The sequence below is a fragment of the Oncorhynchus keta genome, chromosome 34 (assembly GCF_023373465.1).
Source record: "Oncorhynchus keta strain PuntledgeMale-10-30-2019 chromosome 34, Oket_V2, whole genome shotgun sequence".
Classification (NCBI taxonomy): domain Eukaryota; kingdom Metazoa; phylum Chordata; class Actinopteri; order Salmoniformes; family Salmonidae; genus Oncorhynchus; species Oncorhynchus keta.
In genome coordinates, this window is record NC_068454.1 from 74,428,675 (window position 1) to 74,444,685 (window position 16,011).

The 16,011-nt window shown below is 42.4% G+C and overlaps 1 protein-coding gene across 13 annotated transcripts; it reads right to left on the minus strand.

Moving 5' to 3' along the window:
• Positions 1–614: 614 nt before the first annotated feature.
• LOC118367873 (hemicentin-1-like) lies at positions 615–14,424 on the minus strand. 13 transcript variants are annotated; one of them, XM_052494756.1, is made up of 21 exons: positions 14,242–14,422; positions 13,534–13,833; positions 12,230–12,511; positions 11,687–11,962; positions 11,271–11,546; positions 9,305–9,556; positions 8,916–9,191; positions 8,227–8,478; positions 7,838–8,113; positions 7,149–7,400; positions 6,760–7,035; positions 6,072–6,323; positions 5,683–5,958; positions 4,994–5,245; positions 4,605–4,880; positions 3,916–4,167; positions 3,534–3,809; positions 3,032–3,283; positions 2,193–2,471; positions 1,645–1,902; positions 615–1,414 (listed from the first exon to the last, which is right to left on the minus strand). In XM_052494756.1, the coding sequence occupies exons 1-21, from the start codon at positions 14,294–14,296 to the stop codon at positions 1,335–1,337; spliced, it is 5,226 nt and encodes a 1,741-aa protein (XP_052350716.1). In that variant the 5' UTR covers positions 14,297–14,422; the 3' UTR covers positions 615–1,334. The 13 variants fall into 13 exon arrangements, with proteins under 13 accessions (XP_052350716.1, XP_052350725.1, XP_052350721.1 ...); XM_052494765.1 differs by lacking the exons at positions 7,149–7,400; positions 7,838–8,113 and having other exon boundaries at positions 14,242–14,424; XM_052494761.1 differs by lacking the exons at positions 6,760–7,035; positions 7,149–7,400 and having other exon boundaries at positions 14,242–14,424.
• Between the last annotated feature and the right edge of the window lie 1,587 nt (positions 14,425–16,011).

The following is a 16,011-nucleotide window of genomic DNA, read 5'->3' on the forward strand; positions in this document are numbered from 1 at the left end:
TTATATAATTATACTCCTTTGTAATATACATTTTTTATAAACAGTTTCAATATGTGTGTGGAGTGATATCCAATGTATTATTTCAGTGTTTTATCATCCCTCTGCTTCTACTTTACTAGATCCACACATTTATTTGCATTTTACCCCTTTTTCAATCATGTCTCATCGCTGCAATTCCCCAAAGGAGGCAAAGTTCGAATCATGCGTTTTACAAAACATGACCTGCTAGATCACGCTTCTTAACACCCGCCCGCTTAACCCGGAAGCCACAGCAATATGTCAGAGGTAACACACATTTAACCTGACAACCAAGGTCAGACTACAGATGCCCGGTCTGCACAAGGAGTCGCTAGAGCACGATGAGCCAAGTGAAGTCTCCCCTCTCTGGCCAAACCCTCCCCTAACCCGGACGACGCTGGGACAATTGTACGCCGCCCTATGGGACTCCCGATCACTTCTGGTTGTGATACAGCCCAGGATGGAACCTGGGTCTGTGGTCATGCCTCTAGTGCCTGCGATGCAGTGCCTTAGACAGCTGCGCCACTTGGGAGGCCCAAGAACCACATTTATTCACAGCGATTCTGACAATAAAGAAATCACCCAAGATTGCACCATTCAGTAATACAGGTGTGAAAAGACAGCACTTTATTTAAGACAATAATTAATGAAGAGGAAATATAAATATAAGACAATAGCACAAGCCTGCATCTCCTCTGAGGATTTACAAGCTTATACAGTGTTTAATCTGAATAACAACCCATGTTAAACATAAACACCAGCTGAATGTATTATCGTTTGAAACATTTTAACTTTAAGGTATTTATAAGTTAAATAAACCAGAATTTGTGCTTGAACAGTGTTTACATACATCAAACACAGAAAGGGCAATAGTCACTGTCATAAGGGCAGTGAATATCTAAGAACATTTCATTAGAAACAGAAATAGGCAACGCAGCTGAGCAGTGGATGTTTGCCCCTTCAATGACCATGTTGAAGACCAGTTTTCAAGATTTTGGTTGTTATTTATAGAGATGATTGACATATAAACACACTGTAGAGGTGGGTTCTATTCTAAGGGGATAGATCCCTCCCATCTGACTTCTTGTGGACTCTCTCCTCACAATCTAAAAGCATTGGAAAGGAGCTGAGCATACTAAATCCAGCCCTATGGTGACAAGATGGGGCAATTACAGTATTGACAATACCACTTATTCCTATCCAGTCCTTTTTCAGATCAACAATCTGAGTCAGTGAGGGTAGAGGAAAGGGAGTTATTGGCTCCCAACCAGCAGACAGACATGCAGTGTGCTTACTGTGGTGGTCTCAGTGCTTGATCAGAGGCAGAGAGAGAGAGCTAGCAGGGCTGTTAGCATCAGACCAACTCTGGCCTGGAATGGAGGGGCATTCGAGTGGCCTGGGAGAGAAAGGAGAAGTTTTAATTAAAAAAAAGGTTTTTACTCCTGTCTGTACCCCCCAGTTCACCAGATGTCTTTATTGCATTTCCATGATGCATGAAAATGATCATTGCACAAACAAGTACACAAACTAGAACCAAATTAAATTCAACAAAATAAAAACAACTTTGTGACATTTAATTACTCAGTACGTCCCACCTAGGTCTTACTGCAACAGCCTCCCACTTACCAGTGACATCCAGACTAATGGTCTTGGACATTGAGATGTTGGTCACAGGGTTCTTGGCCACACAAGTGTAGTCCCCTGCATTCTCCAAGGAGGCAATAACAGCGATCATAGGTCCAGTCCCAAACACTGATTGATTGTTGAATTTCCACCCGTACTCGCTGATTGGCCGGGAGTCGGCAGAGCACTTCAGTGTAACTGTGGTTACTGAGCCAATCACCACTGAGACTGGGCCAGAGATATTCACACTCTTAGGGCCATCTACAGAAGAGGTTTAGAAAGGGGGGTCATAATTGGGAAAAGCCTAAATTGGACACTTGGGACATCCAAATTTACGTCACCCATTGAAGTTGAAATGTAAAATGGTAAGGGTTAAGGTTAGGGCTAGGTAAAGGTTAAGGTAGGGATAGGGATTAAGGTCAGGGTTTAAGCTAGGGACATCCCAAGTATCCCGGATAGCATTAACCATCATACCAGTGGTGGGTTTCTGACTGCTTCTGCATAATATAAAGGTGTATCTTTTAAAATATTACTAAAACGCTAGTACTTACAGTTCACCAGTAGCTGGTATTTAGGGCTGGTGTTTGGACCAAAGAGGTTGGTGGCGACGCACTGATAGTTTCCATCGTTAGACACCTTGACTGGACTGAAGTGCAGAGAGTTGTTAGAGATGGTTGTGTCAGAGTTCAAGGTGTTGTTCAGGACCAGAGACAGGTTGTCCTTCATCCAGTAGATGGTGTCATAGTGCCCGGTGACATCACAGGTCAGGGTTAGGTTGTCAGATGCTATTGGTAATTTGTTTAGTTTCACCGTCACCGACGTTATAGCCTCTGTGAGGAGAGAGGATGAGTATTGCTTTATGTACAGTATCAATATATGTAATTTGATAAAATGGTTAGTTCCAGCGACGCAATAGTTGGATATATAAAACAAATGGTTGTACGATCTGATGGATTGTAAATGACTGTTTTATGTTACTGTTTTAGATATTTCCTGTTTAATATCATTATTTCCTGTTGGTATGCATAGATTGTTTTGACATCTTTAGAGATTGAAAGTAGTGTTAGGTTCAAACTCTGTGTATGAGAAGAGTTGAATTATTTAGTGGACTGCAGTGGACTGTCGGAATGTGTACTCCCAAGGCCTCTCCTGACTGAGGAGCACAGATAAATCCAGGTTGATGGAAAAGTACATCTTTGTGGAAGGAGGGGTTGAGAGCTCAAGGTTTAAGTGGACACTGCACTGTATTGCATTGATGTATTTAGCTGTACTCTTCACTGAGTAAAGATTTTAAATGTTTGGGCTCTTTTGTATGATAAGTATGTCTATTGTAATTCTTACTAGATTGTAAATTAACACAACAGAGCAAAGAATCTGAGGTCTGACTTACCAATGATGGTGAGCATCTTGGAGACAGTGCTGTTTCTGCCAGTGACATTGTTGAAGGCCACACAGGTGTACTCCCCATGACTGGCTAAGGTCAGTGGGCCAGTCTCATACACTGAGCCAGTCACCACCTGGGAGCCATTGAAGAACCAGCTAAACTGGCTGGGAGGCTGAGAGGAGGCAGTGCAGTTGAAGGTCACGTTGTATCCTGTCATCGCTATATCCGGACTCATGATAACAGGTCTCTCTGGACCATCTGGGAAACACAAGATAATGAAGATATTGAATGATATTAGCTACTAGAACTGCCATTAGGACATTTCCCATGGTTTGACCCATGCAACACCCAACCATCCCCTTGGTTTCATTACATTGGTGCCAGAAGTGAGATTAAAACCTACCCGAATTCCATTACTATGAATTCCATCTTGCCCTCATTATAGGTCAAAATTAGAATTAAATTGGCAGATATCAATTTTGGATTTTGTGCCATAATAACCACTCACAGTTGACGATCAGTCTGTATTCTGTGCTGGTCATGTTGCTGAGGGGGTTGTAGGCAGAACACTTATAGTCTCCTTTGTCAGAATGCTGGACAGAGTTGAAGGTCAGTGTATTATTGTCAATAGAGAAGTGTATTCTGTTGTCAGCATACAGAGGCCAGCCGTTCCTCATCCACTGAATGGAGTAAATGGTTCCAGTGGTCTCACAGGTCAGAGAGAATGTCTGGTTCAGAATTGGCTGGGATCCCATGACTTTCACCATGGTCATGATGACTGGTTCTGTGAAGAAAACGTCAGAGTATCACAAGAATGTTGACTTCAATCACTGTAAGTTGAATGGCCTATATCTACAAGTTAAACAGTTTAGATGTCTCTTACGTCTTACCAACAACAGTGAGCATCTTGGAGACAGTTCTGTTTCTGCCAGTGACGTTGTTGAAGGCCATACAGGTGTACTCCCCATGACTGGCTAAGGTCAGTGGGCCAGTCTCATACACTGAGCCAGTCACCACCTGGGAGCCATTGAAGAACCAGCTGAACTGGCTGGGAGGCTGAGAGGAGGCAGAGCAGTTGAAGGTCAGGTTGTGTCCTGTTTCTCCTAATGCTGGTCCTGTTATAACAGGCATCTCTGGTCCATCTATAATACATAAGACAAACAGCTAGTCCCAACATCTGACTGTCACTCAATAGAGGTTATTGGCAAGACGTTCAAAAGTCATCAAAATATGTTAATAGTGTTAGAGGTGGGATTGAAACATTTACATTGACTTTACTACAATATTTAAAAAGGAAGTTCTCAAAGAATCCACATTAAGCCTTGGGGTTAAAGTTGAACATTATAGCGTTTGTGAACTACACTCTTAGACAAAAATGTGCCATCTAAAACCATAAATGGGCTCTTTGGCTGGTCCAATAGAAGAACCCTTTGAAGAACCCCTTTTGGTTCTAGGTAGAACCGTTTTGGGTTCCATGTAGAACCCTTTCCACAGAGGGTTCTACTGAACCAAAAGGGTTATCGTATGGGGACAGCCGCAGAACCCATTTGGAACCCTTTTTTTCTATGAGTGTACTCACAGTTGACGATCAGTCTGTATTCTGTGCTGGTCATGTTGCTGAGGGGGTTGGAAGCAGAACATTGATAGTCTCCGATGTCAGAATCCTGGACATATTTGAAGGTAAGTGTATTGTTGTTCATAGAGAAGTCTGTTCTGTTATCAGCATACAGAGGCCAGCCGTTCTTCATCCAGTGAATGGAGTAAATGGTTCCAGTGGTCTCACACGTCAGAGTAAACGTGTTGTCTGCTATTGGTTGGGCACCCATGACTTTCACCATGGCCATGGTTACTGGTTCTGTGAAGAAAACATCAGTGTCACAATAATATTGACTAAAATCACAATCACTGTATGTTGAATGGCCTATTTCTACATGTACAAGTTACGTTTGGATGACTCCTCAGTCTTACCAATGACAATGAGCATCTTGGAAACAGTGCTGTTTCTGCCAGTGACGTTGTTGAAGGCCACACAGGTGTACTCCCCATGACTGGCTAAGGTCAGTGGGCCAGTCTCATACACTGAGCCAGTCACCACCTGGGAGCCATTGAAGAACCAGCTGAACTGGCTGGGAGGCTGAGAGGAGGCAGAGCAGTTGAAGGTCAGGTTGTGTCCTGTTTCTCCTAATGCTGGTCCTGTTATAACAGGCATCTCTGGTCCATCTATAATACAAAAGACAAACAGCTAGTCCCAACATCTGACTGTCACTCAATAGAGGTTATTGGCAAGACGTTCAAAAGTCATCAAAATATGTTAATAGTGTTAGAGGTGGGATTGAAACATTTACATTGACTTTAGTACAATATTTAAAAAGGAAGTTCTCAAAGAATCCACATTAAGCCTTGGGGTTAAAGTTGAACATTATAGCGTTTGTGAACTACACTCTTAGACAAAAATGTGCCATCTAAAACCATAAATGGGTTCTTTGGCTGGTCCAATAGAAGAACCCTTTGAAGAACCCCTTTTGGTTCTAGGTAGAACCGTTTTGGGTTCAATGTAGAACCCTTTCCACAGAGGGTTCTACTGAACCAAAAGGGTTATCGTATGGGGACAGCCGCAGAACCCATTTGGAACCCTTTTTTTCTATGAGTGTACTCACAGTTGACGATCAGTCTGTATTCTGTGCTGGTCATGTTGCTGAGGGGGTTGGAAGCAGAACATTGATAGTCTCCGATGTCAGAATCCTGGACATATTTGAAGGTAAGTGTATTGTTGTTCATAGAGAAGTCTGTTCTGTTATCAGCATACAGAGGCCAGCCGTTCTTCATCCAGTGAATGGAGTAAATGGTTCCAGTGGTCTCACACGTCAGAGTAAACGTGTTGTCTGCTATTGGTTGGGCACCCATGACTTTCACCATGGCCATGGTTACTGGTTCTGTGAAGAAAACATCAGTGTCACAATAATATTGACTAAAATCACAATCACTGTATGTTGAATGGCCTATTTCTACATGTACAAGTTACGTTTGGATGACTCCTCAGTCTTACCAATGACAATGAGCATCTTGGAAACAGTGCTGTTTCTGCCAGTGACGTTGTTGAAGGCCACACAGGTGTACTCCCCATGACTGGCTAAGGTCAGTGGGCCAGTCTCATACACTGAGCCAGTCACCACCTGGGAGCCATTGAAGAACCAGCTGAACTGGCTGGGAGGCTGAGAGGAGGCAGAGCAGTTGAAGGTCAGGTTGTGTCCTGTTTCTCCTAATGCTGGTCCTGTTATAACAGGCATCTCTGGTCCATCTATAATACAAAAGACAAACAGCTAGTCCCAACATCTGACTGTCACTCAATAGAGGTTATTGGCAAGACGTTCAAAAGTCATCAAAATATGTTAATAGTGTTAGAGGTGGGATTGAAACATTTACATTGACTTTAGTACAATATTTAAAAAGGAAGTTCTCAAAGAATCCACATTAAGCCTTGGGGTTAAAGTTGAACATTATAGCGTTTGTGAACTACACTCTTAGACAAAAATGTGCCATCTAAAACCATAAATGGGTTCTTTGGCTGGTCCAATAGAAGAACCCTTTGAAGAACCCTTTTGGTTCTAGGTAGAACCGTTTTGGGTTCAATGTAGAACCCTTTCCACAGAGGGTTCTACTGAACCAAAAGGGTTATCGTATGGGGACAGCCGCAGAACCCATTTGGAACCCTTTTTTTCTATGAGTGTACTCACAGTTGACGATCAGTCTGTATTCTGTGCTGGTCATGTTGCTGAGGGGGTTGGAAGCAGAACATTGATAGTCTCCGATGTCAGAATCCTGGACATATTTGAAGGTAAGTGTATTGTTGTTCATAGAGAAGTCTGTTCTGTTATCAGCATACAGAGGCCAGCCGTTCTTCATCCAGTGAATGGAGTAAATGGTTCCAGTGGTCTCACACGTCAGAGTAAACGTGTTGTCTGCTATTGGTTGGGCACCCATGACTTTCACCATGGCCATGGTTACTGGTTCTGTGAAGAAAACATCAGTGTCACAATAATATTGACTAAAATCACAATCACTGTATGTTGAATGGCCTATTTCTACATGTACAAGTTACGTTTGGATGACTCCTCAGTCTTACCAATGACAATGAGCATCTTGGAAACAGTGCTGTTTCTGCCAGTGACGTTGTTGAAGGCCACACAGGTGTACTCCCCATGACTGGCTAAGGTCAGTGGGCCAGTCTCATACACTGAGCCAGTCACCACCTGGGAGCCATTGAAGAACCAGCTGAACTGGCTGGGAGGCTGAGAGGAGGCAGAGCAGTTGAAGGTCAGGTTGTGTCCTGTTTCTCCTAATGCTGGTCCTGTTATAACAGGCATCTCTGGTCCATCTATAATACAAAAGACAAACAGCTAGTCCCAACATCTGACTGTCACTCAATAGAGGTTATTGGCAAGACGTTCAAAAGTCATCAAAATATGTTAATAGTGTTAGAGGTGGGATTGAAACATTTACATTGACTTTACTACAATATTTAAAAAGGAAGTTCTCAAAGAATCCACATTAAGCCTTGGGGTTAAAGTTGAACATTATAGCGTTTGTGAACTACACTCTTAGACAAAAATGTGCCATCTAAAACCATAAATGGGTTCTTTGGCTGGTCCAATAGAAGAACCCTTTGAAGAACCCCTTTTGGTTCTAGGTAGAACCGTTTTGGTTTCCATGTAGAACCCTTTCCACAGAGGGTTCTACTGAACCAAAAGGGTTATCGTATGGGGACAGCCGCAGAACCCATTTGGAACCCTTTTTTTCTATGAGTGTACTCACAGTTGACGATCAGTCTGTATTCTGTGCTGGTCATGTTGCTGAGGGGGTTGGAAGCAGAACATTGATAGTCTCCGATGTCAGAATCCTGGACATATTTGAAGGTAAGTGTATTGTTGTTCATAGAGAAGTCTGTTCTGTTATCAGCATACAGAGGCCAGCCGTTCTTCATCCAGTGAATGGAGTAAATGGTTCCAGTGGTCTCACACGTCAGAGTAAACGTGTTGTCTGCTATTGGTTGGGCACCCATGACTTTCACCATGGCCATGGTTACTGGTTCTGTGAAGAAAACATCAGTGTCACAATAATATTGACTAAAATCACAATCACTGTATGTTGAATGGCCTATTTCTACATGTACAAGTTACGTTTGGATGACTCCTCAGTCTTACCAATGACAATGAGCATCTTGGAAACAGTGCTGTTTCTGCCAGTGACGTTGTTGAAGGCCACACAGGTGTACTCCCCATGACTGGCTAAGGTCAGTGGGCCAGTCTCATACACTGAGCCAGTCACCACCTGGGAGCCATTGAAGAACCAGCTGAACTGGCTGGGAGGCTGAGAGGAGGCAGAGCAGTTGAATGTCAGGTTGTGTCCTGTTTCTCCTAATGCTGGTCCTGTTATAACAGGCATCTCTGGTCCATCTATAATACAAAAGACAAACAGCAGGTCCCAACATCTGACTGTCACTCAATAGAGGTTATTGGCAAGACGTTCAAAAGTCATCAAAATATGTTAATAGTGTTAGAGGTGGGATTGAAACATTTACATTGACTTTACTACAATATTTAAAAAGGAAGTTCTCAAAGAATCCACATTAAGCCTTGGGGTTAAAGTTGAACATTATAGCGTTTGTGAACTACACTCTTAGACAAAAATGTGCCATCTAAAACCATAAATGGGTTCTTTGGCTGGTCCAATAGAAGAACCCTTTGAAGAACCCCTTTTGGTTCTAGGTAGAACCGTTTTGGGTTCCATGTAGAACCCTTTCCACAGAGGGTTCTACTGAACCAAAAGGGTTATCGTATGGGGACAGCCGCAGAACCCATTTGGAACCCTTTTTTTCTATGAGTGTACTCACAGTTGACGATCAGTCTGTATTCTGTGCTGGTCATGTTGCTGAGGGGGTTGGAAGCAGAACATTGATAGTCTCCGATGTCAGAATCCTGGACATATTTGAAGGTAAGTGTATTGTTGTTCATAGAGAAGTCTGTTCTGTTATCAGCATACAGAGGCCAGCCGTTCTTCATCCAGTGAATGGAGTAAATGGTTCCAGTGGTCTCACACGTCAGAGTAAACGTGTTGTCTGCTATTGGTTGGGCACCCATGACTTTCACCATGGCCATGGTTACTGGTTCTGTGAAGAAAACATCAGTGTCACAATAATATTGACTAAAATCACAATCACTGTATGTTGAATGGCCTATTTCTACATGTACAAGTTACGTTTGGATGACTCCTCAGTCTTACCAATGACAATGAGCATCTTGGAAACAGTGCTGTTTCTGCCAGTGACGTTGTTGAATGCCACACAGGTGTACTCCCCATGACTGGCTAAGGTCAGTGGGCCAGTCTCATACACTGAGCCAGTCACCACCTGGGAGCCATTGAAGAACCAGCTGAACTGGCTGGGAGGCTGAGAGGAGGCAGAGCAGTTGAAGGTCAGGTTGTGCCCTGTTTCTCCTAATGCTGGTCCTGTTATAACAGGCATCTCTGGTCCATCTATAATACAAAAGACAAACAGCTAGTCCCAACATCTGACTGTCACTCAATAGAGGTTATTGGCAAGACGTTCAAAAGTCATCAAAATATGTTAATAGTGTTAGAGGTGGGATTGAAACATTTACATTGACTTTACTACAATATTTAAAAAGGAAGTTCTCAAAGAATCCACATTAAGCCTTGGGGTTAAAGTTGAACATTATAGCGTTTGTGAACTACACTCTTAGACAAAAATGTGCCATCTAAAACCATAAATGGGTTCTTTGGCTGGTCCAATAGAAGAACCCTTTGAAGAACCCCTTTTGGTTCTAGGTAGAACCGTTTTGGTTTCCATGTAGAACCCTTTCCACAGAGGGTTCTACTGAACCAAAAGGGTTATCGTATGGGGACAGCCGCAGAACCCATTTGGAACCCTTTTTTTCTATGAGTGTACTCACAGTTGACGATCAGTCTGTATTCTGTATAAAATATAACACTATAGATATGGTAGGAGAAAAGACAAAGACAAACCAACCAGAATTTCTTAATTTTTTAGAGACCATCCTTTTAGAATGGCAAGTAAAAGGTCATATTGACAGTTTTAGTACAGGCACACAGTCTTGGAAATTCGTGTTTGCGCGTGCCATGAAGACAGGTAGCACCTGCTAAAATCGATTTCCTATTGAACATTCTTCTTTCCGTAAGAAATATTATAGTTTGATGACTTTTTAGGGTATCTGAGGAGTGAATATACATTTATTTTGACTTGTTGAAACAAAGTTTAGGGGTAGATTTGTGGATTCTTTTCTCTGCATGTGGAACGAGTGGATTACTCAAATCGATGGCGCCAACTAAACTGACTTTTTGGGATATAAAGAAGGATTTTATCTAAATATAATAATAATATATGCCATTTAGTGGACGCTTTTATCCAAAGCGACTTACAGTCATGTGTGCATACATTCTACGTATGGGTGGTCCCGGGAATCGAACCCACTACCCTGGCGTTACAAGCGCCATGCTCTACCAACTATAACACTACATGTTATAGCTGGGACCCTTTGGATGACAAATCAGAGGAAGATTTTCAAAAAGAAAGTAAATATTTAATCGCTATTTGTGAATTTCTGAAACCTGTGCTGTGGAAAATATTTTTTTTGTGGGGCGCCGTCCTCAAACAATTGCATTTCATGTTTTTGCTGTAATAGCTACTGTAAATCGGACAGTGCAGTTAGATGAACAAGAATTAAAGCTTTCAACCGATGGAAGAGACGTATATGTTAACAAACCAGACGAGACGATTTTCTTGTTTAAAAATATTGCAGATAGCCAGGGGCAAACTCAAACATCATGTACAAACCAGGCATTTGTGTTTAGTTAGTCCGCCAGATCAGTGGCAGTAGGGATGACCAGGCATGTTCTGTTGATAAGTGCATGAATTGTACCATTTCTCTGTCCTGCTTAGCATTCAAAATGTAACAAGTACTTTCGGGTGTCAGGGAAAATGTAAGGAGTAAAAAGTACATCATTTTATTTAGGATTGTAGTGGAGTAAAAGTTGTCCAAAATATAAATAGTAAAGTACAGATACCCCAAAAAACGACATAAGTATTTTTACTTAAGTACTTTACACCTCTGCAAGCTCCCAACCTTCTAATCTCAGGGCAGATACTGTAACTATAAAGCCACTGAATTGGTTTTATCAGACAAAGATGACCAGCTCTTGTAATACTCACAGTTCACCACAAGTGTGTATGTCATGCTGGTCTTGTTACTGACAGCATTAAAGGCCTCACAGAGATATTCTCCACTGTCAGAAAACTGGATTGGGTTGATAACCATTGTCTTGTTGTCCGTAGAGAAGAATGTTCTGTTGTTTAGGGAGATGAGCTGGCCGTTCATCAGCCAGTGAATGTAGTCTACAGGTTCAGTCACCTCACACCGCAGAGTGAACGACTGATCCAGTATCGGTGGCTTCCCATCACGGTTCAACGACACCGCTGATATCGGCTCTATGGTGAAAAGAAGAGGGTGAGTACTTCACTCGATCGGTGGAAAAAATACCATTATATAAATTTGTATTCATAACCATCAATAATCAAATATTCACTACCAACTATACGACATTTCGTAACGATGAATGTTGCCTCACCCACAATCTTTATCATTGTGGTCATGGTGGCGTATCGGAGTGTGACATTGTTGTAGGCTAAGCAGGTGTAACTTCCTGTCTGGTTCTCCCTGGTGTTCTGCAGGCTCAGCTGTGGACTTTGCTCGTTGAGGAACACCCCATTAAACCTCCACTTGTAGGACACAGCGGGTTTGGACTGAGCGGAGCAGGACAGAGTGATGTCAGAGCCCATCATGTAGGCTGTATGTCCTATGATCATCTCAGGAACTACCATCATGGTGAGGTTACTTGGGCCATCTATGGGAGGAACGAATAACAATGAAGTGTTGGGTAAACATTACCTAGAATATGTTTCCGTCCTGCTCTATTGTGCAGGCTGAGGAACTAAACACAGTGTACTCATGATCCATGCAAATAATGACCTGGATCATGTGATCACAGAGGAATGATTTGGGAAGAAAATAGGCATATTACATCATTGCATAGAATGCTGGCTCTCAATGACAAGGTACAATCCATGTCTGTTGTGTTTGACTCATGTGTACTGCATACTCTGATACTCACATCTAACATTGAGGCCAATGGGCTGGCTGGTGCCATTGTTGATTCCATTGATGACCTCACATCTGAACGGCCCTTCATCGTCACGTGTCACACTGACTATGGAGAGAGTGCTGTTCCCAACACCAAGCCGAACTCGGTCACTGGCTGCAACCTCTGAGCTGCCATTCATCCAGCGGTAGGAGAGGGAGGTACCAGAGGAGACGGAGCAGGTGAAAATGGCAGTGTCGTTTAATTCCACTAGATCAGTGGAGTTGGCTCTTAGAGTCACGTTTGAAATGGGCTCTGTGGGTGAGAGAGTAGATGGCAGTCAAGATAAGATGGATGTGTCTCAAGAAAGGTTTTTGTGTGTGTTACTGAATTACAACCATATAGTTGCTATTTCTTTCACAGTGTTTTGGAAATCAATCTAAATATGCTATTTTGTTTACTTATCATAAAGACCAGGTTTCGTGATTGAGCCCTGTTAAACCCTTAGTGTCTTTGAAAACGAAAACGTAAAATGTATTGTGTACGTCTTATCTGAAATTGAAAAGAACAGTTTGCTCATACTCTGTGATCTGTATAAGGTATTAATTATGAAGGTCAACTTCACTATAGGTTCAGAAAACATAGACATTTTTAAGAGTTAGCTTTCCATGTCAGGAAAATTACTTTTATTATTATGACAGAGATTAAACATTGATAGATAATGTATCTGCATCAGTGGAGGCTGCTGAGGGGAGAACGGCTCATAATAATGGCTGGAATGGAATGGAATCAAAACCATGGTTTCCTATGTTTGATACCATTCCATTCACTTCATTACTTTTATTTTATTTATTTATTTCACCTTTATTTAACCAGGTAGGCTAGTTGAGAACAAGTTCTCATTTGCAACTGCGACCTGGCCAAGATAAAGCATAGCAGTGTGAACAGACAACACAGAGTTACACATGGAGTAAACAATTAGCAAGTCAATAACACAGTAGAAAAAAAATGGGCAGTCTATATACAATGTGTGCAAAAGGCATGAGGAGGTAGGCGAATAATACAATTTTGCAGATTAACACTGGAGTGATAAATGATCAGATGGGCATGTACAGGTATTACACTCAATTCCAGCTATTATTATTAGCTGTCCTTCCCTCGGCAGCCTCCTCTGATGTGCAAGCATGTTTGCATGTGAACCTGCGTGCAAGTAAGTATGTGAATGGGCAAGTAAGTGTGCAGGTGAGCATGTGTGCGAGGAAGTGACCGTGTGTGCCAGTGAGAGGGAGTCTACCATCATAGAAAGCTAAACAGTCAGGCAGAGGTCAGTTCCTTACCCTGGACAGACAAGGTCACCACAGCGGTCAGGACTGGCTCCATTCCCTGCACGGTATACAGACCTGAGTCGTTGACTTGGAGAGAGCTTATGGACAGCTCTGAGGAGGAGCAGTTGAATGAGACTCTGCCTTGATAACTTGTACTCACAATACTGCCATCAGGATAGAAAAGTACAATGGTTGTAGTTTCATATGACCAGGTCCCTATGTTGATGGGGCTTTCGGGAACTAGGTTCAGTGTGACATTACTGCCCACAGCTAAGGGGTTCATCGAGGGAACCACCACCTGGCCAGAGACATCTAGAAGAGGATGGATTGATGAGTTTAGTTCATATATTGAGATATTATTAATCAGTACAAAAGTCTTTAAAGTCCTTTAAATATTTTAGTTGAAATTAATAAAATCTTCAGACTATGTCACTTTAACAGAAATATAAGCTTTTGTTTTCAAATTAGTGTCTTCAAGATGAACGCACAATGTACAACATGACCTAGTATCTATGTCTAATGTCTACTCTAGACATTGGTTGGTTTTCAATGTCAGATAAATAGAAACCTCCATCTTTCTGACTTGATACTGTTTGACTGAAGTGCATCAACCAAACAGAGACATTTGAACAACCTGTTACTTATCTAACAAAGCGTGTGTGACTTATTGCACAAATAAGCATCAATATATTTCCAGAACGAGCTTATCGTCCAACGTACCTGTATTGAAGTTGAGCAGCACCAGGATGAGAACCCACACCAGAGGATGGTCCATAGTTCTGCCACTTATCAAACACCACGGATCAGATATGAACAAGACACTTTCCTATGCACCAAATGACTGTCCAGACTTCTTGATAAATCCAAACATGTCGATACTGCACAGTCACAGTCTCCTCTCAATCAGCAAATATTTATTCAGGGTCTTGTAATGGTGCTGGAGTCAGGTGGTGCAAATGTACCTACCCACCCTACCTGTCGCCAGAACACACACACACACCTACCCAACTACCCACGCCTACCTGCCCACATACATTTTTCCCACTGTGTTTTTTGTTGACACACAGGGGTGTTTTCATGGTTTACTGTAAATCTGATCAACTCTGTCTTTCCTATACAGGTCCTGGGAGAAGGATGGATGGTACATGGCCAATGAGGCCGGGGATAGGTCCTCTGATGCTGTCGAAACTCATGATTCATCCACAGCGGCTAAGGCAATGTGCGCTCATAAGACACTGTTCCCATTGAACCTGTCAAGAAAACACTTACAGAGCTGTGAAAAGTATTTGCCCCCTTTCTGATTTTCTATATTTTTGCATAGTTTTGATATTGAATGTTATCAGATCTTCAACCGAAACCCAATTTTAGAAAAAGGGAACCTGAGTTTACAAATAAGAAAATTAATTGATACTTATTTTATTTATTTAATTAAAAAAGATATGCAGCACCCAATTCCCCTGTGTGAAAAAGTAATTGCTCCTTTACACTCAATAACTGGTCGTGCCACCTTTAGCTGCAATGACTCCAACCAAACGCTTCCTGTAGTTGTTGATCAGTCTCTCACCTCATTTTGGAGGAATTTTGGCCCACTCTTCCATCCAGAACTGCTTTAACTCAGAGACCTTTTGGAGTTTTCAAGCATGAACTGCTCGTTTCAAGTCCTGCCACTGCATCTCAATTGGGATTAGGTCTGGACTTTGACTAGGCCATTCCAAAACATCAAATTGTGTTCTGCAACATTGTCTTGCTACATGACCCAGCTGCTCTTCAGCTTCAGCTCACAGCCAGATGCCCTGATATTCTCCTGTAGAATTCTCTGATACAGAGCAGAATTCATGGTTCCCTCTGTTAAGGCAAGTCGTCCAGATCCTGAGGCACCAAAGCATTTCCAAACCATCACACATCACACATGCTTGACCATTGGTATGAGGATCTTACTGTGGAATGCAGTGTTTGGTTTTCGCCAGACATAATGGGACCCATCTCGTCCAAAAAGGTATACATAGAACATTCCTCCAAAATCTTGATGATCATTCACATGTATCCAAATGATTGTTGGCAAACTTGAATCAACGTGTTGGATGACATTATGCCTGGTGAACCATCAAGACTCTTCCTGGGCAATCGGGGAAGAAGGGCTTTGGTCAGTGAGGTGACCAAGAACCCGATGGTCACTCTGTCAGAGCTCCAGAGTTCCTCTGTGTAGATTGGTAGAACCTTTGCAAAAGGCACCTAAAATGTCTCAGACCATAAGATACAAGATTCTCTGGTCTGATGAAACCAAGACTGAACTCTTTGGCCCGAATGCCAAGCGTCACGTCTGGAGGAAACCTGGCGCCGTCCTTACTGTGAAGCATGGTGGAGGTAACATCATGCTGTGGGGATGTTTTTCAGTGGCAAGGACTGGAAGACTAGTCAGGAAATGGAAAGGGAAAGATGAACGGCGCTAAGTACAGAGAGATCCTTGATGAAAACCTGCTCCAGAGTGCT